Here is a 20,667-nt window from a genome sequence, read left to right on the forward strand (position 1 = left end):
TTGACGGACTTACGAACAGGCACTATACTGCACTATGAAAAACGAAAATGCTCAATAACAGACACTCCAAATATATTAAAGGCTCATTAGAGAGAGTAAATCACGGGCATTCAGGAAATATAGTTGTGGAATCTCCAAGTTGAATACCGCATTTTTAGTAAGTCAAAGTATTTCCCAGCTATTGTAAGCCCAACGTAGCATCAAGTACTAATCAACAAAAACAAACATTCAAGAACTGATACCCTATGCCATCAGACTAGCCAATATTCCCTACAAAATGAAGTAGTTGCTATAATCAAAGGTCTTTATTTGGAACTTCCACGGTCATGTGTTCATTTAGTTGTAACATCAAATTACAAAATTCAATATGTGAAGAACCATTACCTAGACATGAACTATCGTATAACATAAGACAAAAACCAATTAATAAAGCATAACCAAATCTTAAATTCGAAACTAGCAATGATATTGATACAGTTATAGTCATTTTTGAAATATACCGAAAATTGACACTTTGGACAATAACGTAATAACATCTAAGTTTCATCAACTTTGTCGCTGTTGATCAGCTTATAAATAATTATTTAATAACTGAAAATAAGAGTTATAATTAAAGATTTTTTTCTATTATATACATCTATTTCTAAAAACATGTTAAAAATTGGACCATTTCCAATACATTGCACCAATAACTTGATATAACGGCCTACTTTGGTCATGAGGAAATGTCACCTTCAACTTTTGGAGCTGTAACCAATGACTAAAAAAACCAACGGTGGGTAAGTCTGGGAATACTCTGTAAACTAATGCTCTAAACTCTTCATTGTGAAAGATAGCAAATTGCATCATGATATATAGTTTCTGTTCTACTTTCACGGACGGAGCCTTTTTAGGTAAATTCCTACCAATATATTCCTTCCTGGAATTGAAATCTTTGTTTTGGTCATAACCTACCATAAATTCAAGATAATCGAAACCTATAGCATCCAATAAATAGTCAATCCTACCGCCATGTTGAATAACAAAAGCGTACCTCCCGTACCTGCTACTCCCAACTCTTCTTAGAGCTACAATCCTCTCATCAAATGACGACTCTGACACAATGGACCATAACTCAGGCAATGTTAGCGTACTCCTCTTTGTAGAAAAGAAAGAGATTATATCTAACTTACGATTGAGTAATGATTCCCACATTATGTTGTATGTGCTGGTCATCTGTCCGTCATGTTTGAACACTCTTTCTGGGTAGCGTAACCTTCGGAAACCAATCATTGCGGTATAGAATTTGGACAATTTAGCTTCCACTAATTTTTTCATACTTACCTTATTTGTGACAAATTGTATCAAAACCCTGTGTAACCCACCATCTAAAATATTCCTCTTCACTCCATCAAACGATCCACCTGGTAAAACCGACTTATACAACAGCAACACTTCAAGACCGATTTTGCGGATACTAATTTGACTATCTTTCCAGCAAACACATCCTTCCACTTTTTCACCAAGGCACTTGTAGCAAGTTTGAGCTGCACTTTTCAAAGGAAAATCAAAGTAGCTTTCTCCTACCCCATAAAAATGTAAGTATTTGATAGCCTCTTGTGGCAGTCCCGAAAAATCAAAAACATTAGTACAATTTCCAAACAAACTTTGTAGTATATCTTTTGTTGTATTCATTCTTCTTCTTTTGGGTGCCAGTTGCAACTCCCCTCCTCTTGGTACTTGCGGATGCAAAGTGTTAATGGTTAGTTCAATATTCGCTGGTTCGATGGTATTGGCCATGGTTGGTTCCACTTCAATGGTTTCAATTCCTCCATCATTCTCCTCATTGGTAGTCGTTTCCACATTTAAGGTGTAGTCAGCCATATTTTTCAGTTCTTGGGTAATATTAACATCATTACCACAACATAATTGATGGCCGATATTGGCTAGACCATAAAATTTGGAAACTTGGTTGGTGATGCACTTCTGGGGATCAACTTGTTGCTTGTCATCTTCACATACACTTCTCCTGGTCCAATACGTATAACACAACCCACCTTGACGTAATCTCCCAGCAGTTTGAATATATTCTCCAACAGAAGGCAAATAATCAACAATAAGTACCATTTTCACCTCAGGTATGTCAATACTTTCTGAGACCAATTTTGTGCCAATCAGAATTCGTTTTGAAGAATCCTGAATGAAGTCCTGTAGTTTTTTTAACTTAACTTCGGTAGGCAAATCCCCATGGACCCAAATTGAATCACAAAAAGTAACGGCACCTAATAACTCTACGGTTGATTTCTCCCTGCAAACGATAATTACTTTAGTATCGTCAGCATAGGTTAGAAATTTGGTAACAACATATTTAACCTTTTGAACAATAGCATCGTGGTCATCAAAATAATCAAAAGTTTTGACGACATTAACCAACGGAACTGAGGTGACATAATTATAATAGAAAACCCCAGACCCAGTAATGTTCGTAGTTAAAGAATCACCAACGCCAATGAAGCGCAACCCTTCTTTCATTAGGTTTTTACCTGCTGTTCCCGTCATACAAATTAGTTTCCAAGATAATGAAAAATTTATATCAGGGATAGATTTAAACGTGGAGCCACGGTAGGATTGTTCAGTGACAAGATTATGAAACTCGTCAATTACAACCATACCTAAGAGAATATTCTGATATAATGTGTACCAGTCATTCATCATGGTGATAAAATTATCTGATGCCAGGTCGCTGAAAGTACCGACATACACATTACACCTGAAATCCCCTTCGGCAACAGCAGGACCATTAGCAAATAAACTCTTAACAGCACCATAAGTTAAACCACCAGTAGACAATCTCAACCTCATATTGGTCTCAAGAGCAACATATGGAACAAAAACAAAGGATATGACATGGCTATGTTGTTGAGCAACAGCAACCAAAGGGAGTTGAATTAAGGCAGTTTTACCATACCCTGGAAGAGCTTGGATGGGAAATAGATGGGTTTCAGAAGCGTATATTTCCATAGCACAATCAGATTGACCTTCACGGAACTTGAAATCTTTACCGTACACCTTCTCCCCACTACGATACAGATCTCTAAGGGATCTAGTTAAAGGAAAACCTCTTTTCTGACCGTTGGTTAAACCTTCTGCTTCTACCAACTCATCCTTTCCATAACCAAAACCTAACCATGCATGCCAAGCAGCTATAACCTTAATTGCAAAGATAATTTCAACAGTAGTCATACCAGCAGCAGCCCGTGAGTGGTCAACACCATAAACAGACGTTCCTGTAGCAGCAGAATGACCTGCCAGATTTTCCTTTGTGGCCATGGTGGTAACATCTTCACCATCAGCTTCTACATAATTCCTCAACAGAGAAACCATACCATGACGCATCTCACGAAAACCTAACCTCATATGGGAATCAACTTTGGACGGATATATTTTGAGAAAAGCGGCGAATTGTCTATAATTGATAAGAGTACCTGCAGCAGGGTCCACAAATAGAAAGGATTGGAGTATATTGTCTGTGAACTCTAATGATGACATTTCAAGACCATCAGCTGGCCTGGCAACATCTATCTCTCTAATATCTTCACTGTCGTCATCATCTAATTCACCAAATAAATCACAATTCATACCATCAAAATCAGCACCAAGTTGGGAACGTAGGATGAGACGAAGAACCACAACATAGTAAAACATATAGTCTGATGTCATCTTGTCCAATACTTTATAACTTCTTTTACCATCTCCACTTTTAGAATATTGGGTAATTATTTCAATACATCTTGATACTGGATCGACAAAAAGATTACGTTGATTACCAGCATACTTAAGTACCAGCATTTCAGGAAAACGATATGGCCCACCAGCAGAAAAGTACACCATCCACATGATACACACACCCATTTCGGTAATCTTCTTGATGATGGATTCCTTATCAGGTGCACATGTTGGTTTCAATGAAGGACAGATTCTTTGTAAAATAAATGAAGGGAATAACAATAACATCGAAACTTTGGGAACATTTCTATTTTCGTTCATGATAGCATGGCGAGAGTTCAATACGCAGTCAGCAGCCGCAGATACTGGCAGCAAGTTGTCGTAAAACTCCCTAATATCGTTAAGGTTTTTTTCAAAACAGTTCTTTACATCATTATAAAAGACTTGGATGTAAGCTTTCGAAAACTTCTTGGAAGAGATCAGAACAGCATCTGGAGGAACTACTTTGGTGTTGAATTTCTTGTAATCTTGGTAAGCTTGGACAACTCTATGATAAATATTTGAAGTCCAGTTCCAAGATTCACTTACGTTTCTGTTGAAGAACATATCGTCGGCATTAGTGTCCAAAGAAGTGGTGACACGAACTAAGATACCGTAAGTGGCAAAGGCTTTAACACCATCAAAAAATTCACGATACGCATTGATTTTATGAACAACAGGAATTTCAGAAGTCAAACTAGTCCAATTGAAACAACAAACTCTCATCATGAGGATCCACAAAGCCGAATAATCACTGTCGGAGTGAACTGCATATAACCAGCTACTAACGGAATTGGCATCTTCAATAACATATTCGGGAATTGCAACGGTTGTAGCAAATGACAATCTATCTACAATTTTGGCTAGGAATAAAAATGGTGCAACTAATCTAGCATACTTCTCTCTTGTTTCTTTCTTATAACTCCTTGGAAACGCTTCTCCTGAGGTGGGGTTAACATAGGAATGGTGGATGTTTCTACGATGGTATAATCTTCTTACTTCGGGGTACCACGCAGAAAAGGCTCCTGAAGATAAATTTTCCATTTCAATTTTGTAAGCATGGAAAGACCGTAATAATTGTAAGTCAGCTTCATTAAACTTAATTTCTCCTACACACATTTCTTGTTCAAAGAAACTGGAGTCTCTTGATTGAATAATATCTCTGGATATAGTGACGTTCAGGAAAGATTGGATATTATCAGTATCATTTTTATAATACAGGTATTTATTAGGTAATCCTTTAAGGCGAATAGGAATGACTGAGTAGGTTTGAGATTCGGAGATGTCTTTTTTGGAAGTTCTTGAATTCACTGATTTAAAGCCTTCGTTAGTAGGATAGAACTTTTTTTCAATAGTGGTACAATTTTCAAACAACAAATGGCTGTTATGTGGAATCAATTCTGAGTTTGGATATTCAGTATGATAGCTAGTGATATCAAATAGGCGATCTTTATAGTTTGATACCATGGTGATTTCTTTGTTAGTTAACTTCCAGGTTGAGGTTTCATAATTCTTAATAACTTTCTTGGTAACATTGTTTTCACTGGTTTCAACCATAACAAAGAAGCCATCAACAATACTGATGCGATCAGAAACATTAATACTTTGGCTATTCAAGTCTGACATGATTCCTTGGTGTCTTTATATTGAAAGGTACTTCTGTTTGCGTTGTGTAAATAAGTGTTCTTTACATCTTCTTTGTGTTGCGTCTTATAAAATTTGCTAATTTTCGTTGTTGAAAAACTAAAAATTTTAACGTGAACACATACAAACATAAAGAACACGTATGAACAACTACAGACAGAGACAAAACAAACAAAATAAAAGCAAATGAAAGATTAATACAAGGAAATCTGGTCTACTCGAACCGGGCTATCCGTATATACTGATAACTTTTTGTGATAATGAAAATTGACGGACTTACAAACTGGCACTATACTGCACTATGAAAAACGAAAATGCTCAATAACAGACACTCCAAATATATTAAAGGCTCGTTAGAGAGAGTAAATCACGGGCATTCAGAAAATATAGTTGTGGAATCTCCAAGTTGAAAACTGCGTGTGCAGTAATTCGGAGTAATCGGCACTTTTTGTTAGCCCCTATTATTTACGACCAAGAACTACTGGACGAAATCAAACATTCAGAAACTGGTACTCTCCATCGTGATACTAGTCTATATTCCCTACAAAATGAAGTAGTTCCTACAATCCCAGCTCTTTGTTTGCAACTTCCACAGCCATCTGTCGTTTTTGGTGTGACATAAAAATGGAAAATTTAATATATGACCAACCATGGACCAGGAACAAACTATATTTTAATACAAGACAATACCCAATTAATACATCATATACTGGCTTTAACTTCCCAACTAGCACCAATATTGACATGGTTATGGTCATAATTGGTGTGTGGCAAAAACTGACACTTTGACCGACGATATCTGACAAACCAGGGATGATGGATAAACTGTATTATACCAAAAGATGAGCATAATTATAGACAACATAATGAGACCTTAACTTCTGAACTACCATCCACATGGACCATGTTATGACCAATAATGGTGAAATGTTGATAATTTAATTTTGAACAACTAATATATTAACAATCAAACATTATCGATGGACCATATTATTCTATAATGGAATACCAATACAAACAAGCATATTAAATCTATTACTTCGAAACTACGACTAATATTGGTCGAGTTATTGGTGTTGGTAATTCTGAGAAATTTTGAAAAATTAATATTTTGTGAACCATTCTATTATATTAAATGATACTATACTATGTGGTAATATGCCATTAAAACTGTATTTTAAAATAATAAAACATTAGTAAACTATTATTATTTGCAGGGATACAGCCACAACAAGGGGTCATCTACTAATCATCATAACTTCATACCTAGTAAGGGGAAATATGTTTTTATAGGTTTATAATAATGTACAATCTACAACTATATACATTTTAAATATCATGATTACATGTTTAAGAATAAACTACAAGATATATATCAGAAATGTCCAAAATTTGTTTATTTTTGATTATTAATTATATTATATATCTTAAATATACTTGTTTAACGAAATTGTTATATATTGGTAACCTATATTAAACAAAAACCGGGAATTCCAGAAACTCTCTTTCAATTCTTCAATATTAGCTATACAGATCTCCTTTCCAACTATGTTACTCTGCGATAAATTCTGATCATGACAATGTAATAATATTGATAGGTAACCACTATAACTTTGGAAAATACTTACGATCGAACTTTCATCAGACTTCCGATAAGATCATTGTGTCCACATAATTGTTACCTGTTCGAATCCCATGGGTGGCAAGTAGGATTTACCATTTGATGTCTGTTCGAATCCCATAGGTGGCAAGTAGGAATTACAATTGTCACAAGTAGGAATTACAATTGTAACAAGTAGGAATTACAATCCGCGAAGATAGTGCAAGAAAAAGCCGCTTTGGTGAGGCGCTAACAGTGTAACACCCATACCGCGAAAAACTAAACTGTCAAGATTTTTTCGGGATGTCTGGGTTCTAGAAGGAATTACATGGCGGACAAGGAGGAATTACAATTTTCAAAAAACACACCTTAAGCGCGCCTAGTAGGAATTACATGAAAACAAGCTTAACTATGTAAAAACAGGAGGAAATGCGTAATGTGCAAAAACGTGTCCTCCCACATCATATTATAACACCTTGTCATGACCATATCATTGCTAAACAACTCACCAGGCACCGGTAACTTAGGTTTGCTAACAATAATTTCACAAAATTTGGCTAGAACACTAGTCTTGAATTTATCAAGTAAAATAGATTTCGAACGACCATATTTCAACATGACAGCATGGAGGCCCCTATCGAGGCAATGCTTCCTCACACCATCAAATTCTTTTTCTGACATGATCATTTTCAACAACAAAATAAACTCAAACCCAAATCTTCTCACCTTAGCAGGACCAAGTTCCCAGCAGACACATCCACCATCTTTAGCACCAAGACAATCAGGACAAGGATTCTCAACAACAGACAAGGGGAAATCCAAACAACTTTCATTCAAACCATAAAAAAATAATTGTGAACAGAGTTTGGATGGAATTCCAATAAATTCAAATACATTCTTAGCAGAACCAAAAAGACCATTAATCTCGTCTTTCATGGATATTATTCTTCTTCTTTTATTAGGACCATGATCAAACGGTAAAAGGACAATTCTTGGGGTAGGCAATATTTCATCACTATTATTATTATTATCATCATTTATACTATCCTCATTCACCAATCCACGACTACTATTTTCCAAATTATCAGGCATATCTACCTCATTACTTAAACCTGGAAAACTACTATCATTAGAAGTAATAAAATTATCAGATTGATCCATATCTGGACCCAAATCCTCAAACACAGAAGACTCATTAGCAGAAGAAAATGAATGAACATTACCAACATGTTCAGAATCACCAATACTAGCACCCACTTCCACAACTCTTGGACGACCATCACCATTCAAATAATGATACATATTAGCAACATCTTCTGGGATATTATGATGATGACCACAACATAAATCATGACCGTCGTAATTCAGATCATAAAATTTGGATACCTGTTTAATAATGCAAACATCTGGTCTCACTGAACTTGTCTGAACACTTCTCTTGGTCCAATAGGAAAGACATACCCCACCTTCACGCAACCTACCTGCCGTCTGGATATACTCCCCAATTGATGGAAGGTAATCAAGCATTATCACCAACTTGACTGCTTTGATATCAATACCCTCTGACACCAACTTCGTCCCTATCATTATTCTGCATTTCTCATCCTCAATAAATCTTCTTGATTTCTTAATCTTCTCTTCAGATGGTAAATCCCCATGAACCCATTCAGAATCTTGCCTGAAATACAACTTCTCAACAGTAACCTTCTCCTTGCAAACAATAATCACCTTGGACTTGGTATCATACTCCATGAATCTATCTACCAACTTTTCCACCTCAGTCTCTGCCACAGTAGATCTTTCAAAAACTTGGAACTTCTTCACAATATTCTTGAGAGGAATTTGATTAACCAAATCAAAGTACAAGATTCTGTTCTTATTGGACACCATCGACGTACACATCTCCTTGTCATAACCAATAAATTTCATAGGTTTGACCATACCCTTTTCACCAGCAGTACCTGTCATCACCACCACCTTCCAAGCAAGATTAAAGTTAATCTCAGGAATCAATCTAAAAGATTGTCCACGGTACGATTGTTCAGTCTCTAAGTTGTGAAACTCATCAATGACAATCATACCTAGAATACACTCTTGATATATATTGTACCAATTATTGACCAACCGGACAAAATTCTCAGAACCTAAATCGTTAAAGGTGCCAACGTAAACATCACAAAACAAATTCTTCTCTTCAACAGCTGGACCATTAACAAACAGATCCTTGAGAATACCACAGTTGATACCACATGAAGATAGTCTGAGCTTCATATTCGATAGCAAACAAACATAAGGGACAAACACAAATGAAACAGTCTTTTGTTCACCATAAGATAGTGCAACCAAAGGAATCTGAAACAGAGCAGTTTTCCCAAAACCTGGAAGAGCTTGGATAGGGATGATCTGAGTGCCTGATAAATAAATTTCCACAGCAACATCAAATTGACCTTCTCTGAATTGAAATTCCTTACCATACAACTTCTTACCGGCAACAAACAAATCTTTGATAGACCCATTTGATGAAAAGTATTTCTTGACACATGCATTCTTAGCTACAGCAGACTCACCTTCTTCTTTTTCTTTGCCATAACCAAGCCCCAACCAATTCTGCCAGGCACTATTGATTAAGGAAGCGTATTTCTCCTCCAACGACGCATCCGACCCAGTACCAGTTTCAACATCATTGGCATACACAGATTGACCTGTAGCCGCAGAATGACCAGCCAACCTCTCCTTCATGTTCATCACTTCGAAACTCTCACCCTCTACTTTAACGTATTCCCTAATAAGCTTGATCATCCCGTGCCTCATCTCTCTGAAGGAGAGCCTGGAGGTTCCACTAATTGATGCAGGGTACAGTTTCATAAACGCAGCAAACTTGCTATAATTCATCAACGAATGTGACACGCAATCAACAAATACAAAGGAGTTTAACACAATCTTTGAGTATCTAACCGGATCCCAGTCTTCCTCCGATTCACCATTACCAACAGATCTTGACAGATAATTTCTTAACAAATACTGTTCCGCCACTGTATTAGTATCTTGGAATAAATCCTTGCTCATACCATCATAGTTCTCACCCATGGAGTGTTTCAATACAGCCCTTGCAACAAAAATATAATAAAACAAATAGTCAGACGTTTGTTTATCCAACGTCTTGCACAAGTATTCCTCACGTCTTGTCTTGGAATATGAAGTGATGATTTCCAAACATCTGGTTTCTGGATCGATAAATAAGTTTCTGTTGTTACCAGCGTATTTCAAAATAACCATGTCAGGAAAACGATAAGGACCAGTAGCAGAAACGTATATCATCCACATTACACACACACCCATATCTGATACAATTTGTGTCACAACGTCGGTGTCGAGTGTAACTTCTGGAACAGTTTGTGGCATTTGCAAAGACAATTGTTTTTCTGTAAATAAAAGAAACAATGAATCCTTGGGAGCAGCTCTACTTTCACAAAAATTGGAGTTTGCTCCGGAATTTAAAAGGGTGTCGGCAATATGTTTCACGGACCAGAGCTTGAGGAAGTAATGTTTTAATTTATCAATGTTGCCATCAAACCTGGCAGTCATGTTGGTATAAAATTCTTGGATGTACGTTCTGGAGAATCTCTTACCAGAGATCAAAACGGCATCCGGTTGGCACACCTTGACGTTAAACTTATTGTAATCCATGTAGGCAGTGGTCAACCTTTGATACATAGTTTTGGTCCAATTCCAAGATTCACTGACATGATTAAAGAAGATTTCGTCAGCCTTTGAATCACCAGGAATGACTCCGTTATTGAGATATCTATACAAAACAGAATAAGTGGCCAAAGCCCTAATGGAGTCCACAAGTTGACGATAAGTATTTAAAGTATGTACGTCAGGATAGGCCACAGAACCATCCGTCCAGTTATAACAAGATATTCTGAACAATAATACCCACATAGAGGAGTTGGAACCTGGTAATAATCTTGTAGTAAACCAATCAGCCATGGATGCAATGGATTTGGGAGGCGCAATTTCTACCTCAGCGGTGAAACCTTCAGCAAACGACAATTGAGGGAATACTTCGATCAAGTAAATAAATGCTGCACCTAAGGAAGCATACTTCTGGATGGTAGGTATTTGTAGATCCTTGGGGAACACTTCACCGAAGCCACCATTAACGAACGAATGGATGTATGGACGGCGGTGATAGTTTTCTCTAACAGATGCGTAAATTTTAATAAATATCTCGTAGACAGATTCAACAAATTGTGGTTGAACTTGGTGATAATTCTTTAAGATATTCAAATCTGTATTTGAGAACTTGATTTCACCTACGTTCATTTCTTGTTCAAAAAATGAAGAGTCTCTAGAGTGAATAATGCTTCTTTCAACAGAGAAATCGAGGCCACCAGTGAGGGAAGTACTTGCATCTCGATAATATAAATATTTGGTAGCTTTCTTCTTGAAATGGACAGGAATGACAGTGAATGATTGTCCACGTTGACGGTACTTTTTGGAGGTCCTAGCGTTAATGATTGCGAACCCATCATCTGTGGTGTAAAATTCCCTTTCGTAGGTAGTACAGTATTCAAACAATTCCTGCGATGCAACAGGGATAAGACTGGAATTGGAGTAAGCGGTTTGGAATTCATCGAGGTCCACCAATTTTTGATTGGATTGTTTTGTTCTTTCGACGAAAGAGAAGTACCTTGTCTTTTCGGTGAGTTGTTTGATAGTCTTGGTTTCGACACCATGTTCATCTTTGGAAGTCAGAATAACATAGCCATCTATAACAGCGACTGTTTCAGATATAGTAATCATTTCTAAACCATTAGTTGTTTGGGTTCTCTTGTGATGGTAAAGAGGATTATGAGAGGTAATGTAGGCTGATCTTTATTTAAGCAAACAAACAAGTACACACGAAATATTACAGAGGGTTGTATGTTTGGGAAACACGGAAACATGCTGGAAAGGAAGTACACGTAAATACTATACAGAAGGGTAAACAAACGATATACGTATAACAGCTTTGATTGTGACAAGATATTTCCAATATGTGGCACCCATACATTTATGGTGTAGTAGACCTTCATTGCCATGCAGTTGACCTTCAAAAATTGTAGTCGACCGTCAAGGCAATGTAGTCGACCGTCAATCTCTGCAGTTGACCGGCTGGAAATGCAGTCGACCGTCATTTTTCTCAGAAAGGCGCGCAGTGTAGTAGACCGTCACCGCCCATGCAGTGCACATTCACGCGCTAACAAAAACAAGGCACTACACCTTCAAGAATTTTGAACCTAAATAATTTAACCAAGAAATCCCCCGGAGTACATACTGGTGTCTATGGTGTTTATCACTTCATAAATGTACGTAGATTTACCATCTTGCTTCTTTCCTCTTTGTTTTGTTTTTTTGGACTCCTGCTGGCTAAACTCGCGGTAAAAACAGAAAATTAAAACAAATGGGCTCTGTAGGTCCTCAAATATTATCGCTTTTAACGTGTATTTTGGTAAGTTTTGTTTACTTTTGGAATTATCCACCATAAGTTATGTACCGATAATTGGTCTTCACAACTGCTCCTGACTGGCGATATGCATAGCTAAGCACAACATAACAGCAACTAAAACACCAATATTCTACATCAATCGCTATTTTAATTTACCAATATGTTTAATATCAGCACTAACTTTAAAAATCTAAAACTAAATGTTTCAGTGTCTGTCATTCGCCCTGGTTGCAGTTATATTTAAAAAGGATGGATAAGATCCTGTAGGGTCATCAACAGCGAGCAACTAACATCGTTGCTCGCTGGATAGACTACATATGAGGTGAAAATAATATTTATTTCTTATCCAAAAACTGACACCTTAACTTTGTTTATTATAATACGTAAATATAATAACTGGCTGTCAAAATATTATAATTTATCAATTATTATTTCTGTAAATGTAAATATTAATTTAAGTGAATTAATAATAAATATTGAATAATTTTACAATTCACGAAACGAAACATTGATTAAAGAAATACTTCTTTACTTTTGATTGTCTATAAGTCATCCTTGAATAAAATCTCCCGATCATTTAACATGTCTTCATATATGGAACTTGCTCCTGATATTTACTTACATACTATAGTAAAACCAACAAGTAGCTAAATATGGTATTCAAGAAAGAGTTACTTAGGGCTTTTTATCATGGAATTTTAATAATTTACCAAATGTTTTCTGTACCAATTGTCACGTCAACTAACGATTTGCTCGGTTTTTGCTCAGACGCTATTACGTTAGGTGCATTGGGGCTTACCTTACCTTGGAAGAAAGTATCACAAGAGCTTATTTAATTTTCAACTGATAGTTTCTCACAAAAAGTAGTAGCATTAAGAATTTAATTAAAGTTTGTGTTGCATTCAGGAAAAGAAACAAGAGCTGTATGCTGGTTAAATGAGTTTCAGAAGTGGCATTTAGGTCACTTTGTTTTTGAAAAATCGGTTTGTAGGGTGCGGAATACATGTACTTAGATTAAATTTTTTACCCAACTTATTGATTATGAAGTAAGTCTATTTTACAGGGGTCGTGTAACAGTCTCAGGCCTCTGAGATGGGCTCAAATCAGCATAAGGAATAGATTCTACGGCATTTTTGTCCGCGGATATATTGTTTTAGGGTTTCTATTATAAGGTACTTCTAATAATTGTCTGTACTTATATATATTTCATACAAAGGACAGAATAGTGTAACCGAATAATGTTATAAAGAGTCTTATCTCATATATTCTTCAAGTTGAAATTCCCTTATAAAACCATTTACCACGAATGTAATAACTTGGTTATTATTGTTATTGTTTTAATAGTTTGTTATGTAGCTCTGCTTCTATATTTCATATTTCTGACACTCAGCAAGAATGATCTCTGATACTCCTGGATGTCTGCATCTCGTGAAATGGGCTTTTTTGCTAAAACGTCTTCTGGGTGGTCAACTAGGAGTAATCATTTTGAGTAACTTGAGAACTCATTGGAGAGTAAGGTAATGGGTTACCATTATCGAAGTTCTGGTTGTTCTTTTCTACTGATAGCCCTCCAAATATGAAAAATTTCAGTTCCTTCTTTTCTTTTGTATTGTCTTATTACTTCTTCAATAAGAAATCGAGAATAAGAAGTATGAAGAAGAACAATTTTTTCTTTATGTCTGCTACGAATTAATATGTGTGGTATTTATCATTCTGATTTTTGATTAATTTCGTTAAGATCAAAAGCTTCGCAATAGGAAGGGGAAGCTATCAGAAATAAGTCGGTATCAAGAATCAAAGTGAATGTATAAATAGAGGAATAAACGTGAGCAATTATTGACATAGAAGGTACGTTGGTTGTGTGATTTCTGGACACCGTAAAGTGGAATGTGATACACAAGTGGCTATTTGTTGGCGATGCAAGCGGAATTGAGGGTGGTAGTTATGATATCAAAATCCAATAGGGCAATCTGATCAAGGTTGATAGATATGGCATATCAGATAATGGTATTTGACCTATATTTTCTCAGGAATACTATAGACTGCATTCTATAGTATAGTACTGTATACAGCGATTCCTTGTTCCTTTTGCCGTTGAAGCGCAGCGCCTTACGCGGATATTCACAATCTTCCGCGTTTTTCTATTCTCACAGCAGATGAACGATGAGGTTCCAAAATTTAACATAGATAGATAAAACTTTCATCACATGGACGTCGTCTACCATCAACAATGGAACAGAACCGAGGTTGGCATCCATAACTAGCACCATTAATAAGATTTTTTCAAGCTGATATATGTCCCAATCAGAAGCTGACACAGGAACAAAAACAAACGAAGAGTTTTTACATGGAATTTGCCTTTATCAACGGCTTAAAGTTAAGGAAACCATTTCCGGAGTCAAGAATAGAGAATAAAATTTGGGGGTTCCTATCAAACTGTTTCTCTAATAGCAGCACACCGTCTACAAACACATACTCCGTAAAACAAGAAAGTTGGATTTTAGATGAACCTACTACTTTTGCTCTGGATAACCGAGTGTCGTCAAGTTGGATTTTCAAAGAGTGTATCATGAAATATTTCTTTACTGATAAAGGACGTAGTTTCCCTAATACTATGTTAGAGACTCCGTTCCACAAACAGATGTTAAAAGGTGATACTTCCACTCTACTTGTATTAGGTCCAAACCTTTTTAAGGAAGAAGGTTTCTATTCTTGTGATATCGAAGAAGCAGGTAAAGAATTAATTAAAACTAAATATCATTTTTCTGCTGTAGACTTCTGGGGCTTACTCCAAAGTATACATCTTCTTACAAATGTTCAGTATGAGGGCTATTGTTATAAGGAATGCTGTAAGTTATCTAGGACTCTCGGCAAACCAACTAAGATGTTATTTTTACCGCCCTCTCAATATTCCAGCATTCCACTTCAAGCTATATTTTATGGGTTTTCTAAGGAGGATGCAATAATATACAGGGATTTGTTGATTGTTTACAGAATTCGAGCAGTCCGGCGTGGTTATAAACCAACAATGACTAACGTCTTGAATGTGTTTTTCGATCCACCGTATGAAATATATGTCATCCCTTCCATGCATGGGAGCGATTCCAAGGAAGAATATATCGAAGTGAATCATTCTGAAGACGTCACAGAAGAGGAACGTCAGACTTATCAAGCATACTTTATGCTGAAAATGAAATACATGTTGGGTGATAAATTGAACTACTCCACATTTTCTGAACTACTTGAGGATACAAATCATGCCTATTCTGAGAGTGTATATCTAGAGGAGTCTAATCCCTTCGAGTCTCAAGTCTAACCCTTATATGATGAAACTATAAATGCAGCAAAAGTTATTACATGATCAGTGTTAATGAACCTACCACTACCACTTCTCTAGAGCAGTAACAATTTATGAATTTCTCTAATGACGGAGATTGTGTAAAAGACTGTGATTATTCATCTTTTTTCAAGGTGTACCTTCAAAAAAACTCTCAATATTTTCCAACCTTCCACTAGTTTCGTAGGTCTGTTTAGAAAGCAACCAGATAACGTGTTTTAGAGCTTAGGTAAAAGTGATATTTATTTTCCAAGATTTTTACTAAGAAGTTCGAATTACATTTCTCATTAGGAGATAAGACATACACTGCCTTTCAACTATAGTACAGGATCCTATATAATTCAATTAAATTAGCTGCTATTCCTCAATGATATTAGAATATATCGGATTGAGCATTGTCTTGTTCCTGATACAATTTCTATTCTCGTCAAATGCCTACCAAAAAAAAGGTTTCTTCAAATTTATTGAAGAAACCTTTCACGAAGTTGTCACTACTGGTCGAGTGGATATTCATTAAGTACTTCTATAATAGTATATAGGGGACATTATAGAGAAGATAACACATTTTTGTACTTTACGTATTTCCTCCTGTTTTTACATAGTTAAGCGGGTTTTCGCTGTATTTTTGGTGCTTTATGACCAGTCACTGCTCTTTAAAGCTTCATAGATGGTTTCGATTGTCTTTTAACTTCTTTGATATTACGTCTTATATAAGAACATGTTTTGAATAAGACCCTGTCTTACAACTATTTCGTTTGCGGATAAAGTGCTAAAGGTACAGAGCTTTACTTGATGGTCTAGCCCTGAGCAATAGATATATCATAGGCTACACCTTCTTGGTTAACTTTACCACTAAACCTGTTTGGATTCGTTTTTAGGATGAAGAGTCTAACAAGTGCTGTCATCATGCCCGATTTACTACAATGACAACACTTCTTGTTAACCTTGTTCACCTGTATCTTCTTCTTGGTTCGATGAGTATTGTCATATCGAGATCTCTTCTCAATCCTTCTATCCTGTAAAAGAGGAATTGCCCAATTATAAGCTGCGTCAGCTGAAATAGATGTATTCAATTTAGCGTAAAGCTTTAAATTTTCTGGAAGAGATGATATAAACGAACACTTTGCAGCATCGTCAGTGAAGTAACCATGACCTAAATCTGAAACAAACTGTTCGAACTTGACACATCTTCGGGAGTTTGATTCTTGATGCGTTCCACCTTCTCATTGGCGTAATATTTCCATTTTTATTTATCTACAATCAAATCTACAAAGAAATGGAAGTCCTTAGTTTCATGATTTGGGATTCTCTCGATGTTATCGAAGAACCAGTTTGCTGCAGAACCTGTTAAGAGGTCACCTAACAAATCAACAGCATATGCACCTAGAATCTCGACCTTCCCGATTTTATATAGAAGCCTCCGAGCCCAGTGTCCATGGTAACTTTGTTTTCACCTTCCCCATCGAAAGAATCAAAATTCTTAAGAGAGTATCTGATATCCGAAATGGTTTTTTGCTTGGGAACTCCATTTGTCGATTTCATTGGAGAACCTCTGGTTTCCAATCATGCAATAAAAATATCTTTATCAGCTTGAGAAATCTGACTATTGTTTAAAAACGCAGCAACACCCACAGCAGACTTACCTTTATGAACAGATGGTTTGTCTCCCTCGGCTGATGTGTTAATGTCTTCAACATCTTCTAACATATCAAATCCTCATTCTGAGTCATGATTACTTGTGAATCAGATAATTCTTCCATTGTCTCGTCGATATTACTCATTTTTAAATCAATTATCTCAATATTCTTGTGATCGTAACTAAGCGGCACTTTACCAAATGTTAGACTAACTATTTCCAGGATAAAAATAATGTAATTATTAGGTACATTCTTGAATAATACACTACGCAGTATAATACCCAAACATCATATATCTACTAACTATTCTATTAAGTATGGTTGGGTCCACCGACCTCTACCTAATAACAACTGGTTGCCGTAGTAGAAGAATTGCCTATTCCTGCTAGAATATTATGTAAAACTCTCTGTTCCGATATTTTATGTTGATAATGTTAGTTTCTGTATGCTATATACAGTTTCTATAGAGGGTTCCATAGAGATGAAAGCATCCCATGTCTTTCCCACAATGTATCGACATGAAGATAATACCACTTAGGAGACGAATTTACCAATATTCTTTGTGTGGGAACAGTTCGTAATTATATCACTCTCAAAAATGATCTTTTCTTAACGTATAAATTACGATATGAAGTAGAAAGAATTAACCGGATTGTCAATTTGAACCATAAGGGTGGCACAGTTATCTGTCTAATGAAAGGACGGCAAAGGGAAATACTAAGAAATACCAGCAAATCAGCGGAGAATCCTAGAAAGTCCTAGTAAGATACCTCGTATGAAGTTTAGTAGTTATTCCGTACTATTTGTACATCTATTGACCCAGTGAGGATGTATACTACATCCAAAACCGCATTTTTCAAGTAGTTATCACTCTGCGTTGTAGCAAACATATCCTTCTTGGGGGCATACAGTTGTCAATCAAAAATGATGCTTCGGCCGCTCAAATATTTAAAGGCGATGTCTAAAATTTTAGAGAGAGAGGGGACGAAAATAAGAAAATATAATAATGGCAGTATCTTTCGCCACACAATTAAACTAGTTCAACAATGAACGTTCTTTTACGTGAGCAAGAGAACCAGAAGTCCCATTTTATACCATTGGGAAGCCGTTATAATTTTTTTACCTTGAAGCTTATTAAATCAAGAGAGAGTAATGGACACCAATTTGATACCTTTAGATAGTCCTTATGAAGAAAAGGATGCTAGAAATTTGAGAAATTTTTATAAACTTCAAAATGCATGTGCTACTCTGAATGAATCCATTAAAGTTATCTATGAATATTCTCCATCATTTGAAGAAAGAGAATATATGACAAGGAATGGTAATCCCTTAGAACAAACCATTGCCAACAGTCCTGCCGTGCATGTAGCAAATTACTTAACAAACATGCGAAATTCATTTGATTTGGAAGCTATTTTCAAAGCTCATCATTTCGAAAATGGTAAATCTCCTGTCGATAAATTTATTTCATATCCGGTTTGTACTGATCCTAATTTAGAACATTTAGCATTCATTCATAAAAGTTTACCAAACATGAACGTCAGATTAACGGAATTACAGAAGACTATCATGAGTAATGAACGTCTTGAATTTTTAGGTGATAGTTGGTTGGGTGCCTTCATTGCATTTATCATATATAAAAAATATCCGTACGCTAATGAAGGTGCTTTATCTAAAATGAAAGATGCAATTGTAAATAATAACAATCTCGAAAAACTAAGTGAAAAATTAGGGTTTAAAGAACGTTTAAAGGAAAATATCCCACGTTCCTCTATGAAGATTAAAGATAGATTGACCAAACATTATGCGGATTGCGTGGAAGCATATATTGGAGCTTTAGTCGTTGATAGGTTTGCCACAGAATTTAAAGATGTTTCAGATTGGCTTGAAGAACTTTCTACTGAACATTTTGAAAACTTAGGACCATTAATGTTCAGAGAACCTTTAAACAGGAATGCAAAAGGTGAATTGGGTGAGCTATTACAATTTAATAATATTGGAGCCAAAATTAATTACACAAAGCTTACTGAAAACTCGCCATTTAGCGTTGAAGTTTATTTAGGTGACATTTTCTTGGGTAAAGGTGACGGACCTAACATCAGAGAAGCTGAACAAAGAGCTGCTATGGCAGCCTTGGCTGATCATGCATTAATACAGAAATATTCCTCCTATGATATAGAAGTAGACAAGAAATACCTTGGCGGTTCAAATGCTTCTAATCCTGCCTTGTCTACTGATTCCCCTATCGATATAACAGAGGTTGATAATGATAATCGACTAGAAACTTCTGTAAAAGATGTAGAATCAATTCAAGAACATGAGTACATGATACCAAACCAACTTAATAATTCATATGAACCATATGCTGCTATGACATCACAAAAACATCATTTGACTCCTTTAGAAAAACAATCTCAAGAAGTTAACAAAAAGCCCCAGGAGTTTACTCTACCTGTAGATAATCAACCTCAGGTGGAAGCAGCTCCTCTTCCTCCTGTTACATCTTCTAATGTAGACCAGATTATGGCTGAGGTAATGCAAAAAATGAGCACAATGATGACATCAATGGTAAGTGAAACAGTGTCAGAAGTATTGAAGAAATCAATGCCGGTGGCATCTAAACCAACGTTGCCTTCTTTATCTCCTTTAGCTATCCCCACTGCCAACGCTGATTCACAACTTCATAAAGCACATCTTCCATCAAAAGCTACCACAGGTATATTGCCACCACCACCCATGGGGACAACTCCTCTAGTTCCAAAACCATCTTCGATTGGTAACGGTATCGTCCCCCCACCTCCTGGCATGGCACCTTTACCTCAACAAACTCCAATGCACTTCCATGCCAACCGAACCAGTGGAGCATCGTCATTTTCATCATCTGCTCCTGGCAATCGTAATGAAAGCTATGATAAAGAAGCATCAGGTAAATTATATGCTATGTTAGGTAAAATAGGACTTTATCCTGAATATATTATCGAACAACTATCTATAGATCATTTTGTTGCTACATGTAACCTCAAAGGATTAGGGATCCATCTTGGTACAGGGGAAGGAAGAAGTAAAAATTTCCCAACATATTGCTGCTGAAGATGCATTGCATAGTGATGCCCTCCAAAAAATCTACGAGGAGAGAATTCGATCACTTGCAGTTCTTTAAGCCTTCAAGTAAAGTATATCTCCCAAAACCATATAGAGAGAGATATGAAGA

The 20,667-nt window shown here is 36.2% G+C and overlaps 4 protein-coding genes across 4 annotated transcripts; 2 read left to right on the forward strand and 2 right to left on the reverse strand.

The window, feature by feature from the left end:
• Window positions 1-654: 654 nt before the first annotated feature.
• NDAI0K00100 (uncharacterized protein) lies at window positions 655-5,370 on the reverse strand (the record flags this gene model as incomplete). The annotated part of the gene is made up of 1 exon (XM_003672395.1): window positions 655-5,370. The coding sequence occupies one exon, from the start codon at window positions 5,368-5,370 to the stop codon at window positions 655-657; it is 4,716 nt and encodes a 1,571-aa protein (XP_003672443.1).
• Window positions 5,371-7,393: 2,023 nt separating this feature from the next.
• NDAI0K00110 (uncharacterized protein) lies at window positions 7,394-11,797 on the reverse strand (the record flags this gene model as incomplete). The annotated part of the gene is made up of 1 exon (XM_003672396.1): window positions 7,394-11,797. One exon carries the CDS (start codon window positions 11,795-11,797, stop codon window positions 7,394-7,396), a length of 4,404 nt encoding a protein of 1,467 aa, XP_003672444.1.
• Window positions 11,798-14,829: 3,032 nt separating this feature from the next.
• Window positions 14,830-15,798, forward strand: NDAI0K00130 (uncharacterized protein; the record flags this gene model as incomplete). Its single annotated transcript, XM_003672397.1, has 1 exon — window positions 14,830-15,798. The coding sequence occupies one exon, from the start codon at window positions 14,830-14,832 to the stop codon at window positions 15,796-15,798; it is 969 nt and encodes a 322-aa protein (XP_003672445.1).
• A 2,810-nt stretch (window positions 15,799-18,608) lies between these two features.
• Window positions 18,609-20,546, forward strand: NDAI0K00140 (uncharacterized protein; the record flags this gene model as incomplete). The annotated part of the gene is made up of 1 exon (XM_003672398.1): window positions 18,609-20,546. One exon carries the CDS (start codon window positions 18,609-18,611, stop codon window positions 20,544-20,546), a length of 1,938 nt encoding a protein of 645 aa, XP_003672446.1.
• Window positions 20,547-20,667: the final 121 nt, after the last annotated feature.

The sequence above is a fragment of the Naumovozyma dairenensis genome, chromosome 11, assembly GCF_000227115.2.
Source record: "Naumovozyma dairenensis CBS 421 chromosome 11, complete genome".
Classification (NCBI taxonomy): Eukaryota; Fungi; Ascomycota; class Saccharomycetes; order Saccharomycetales; family Saccharomycetaceae; genus Naumovozyma; species Naumovozyma dairenensis.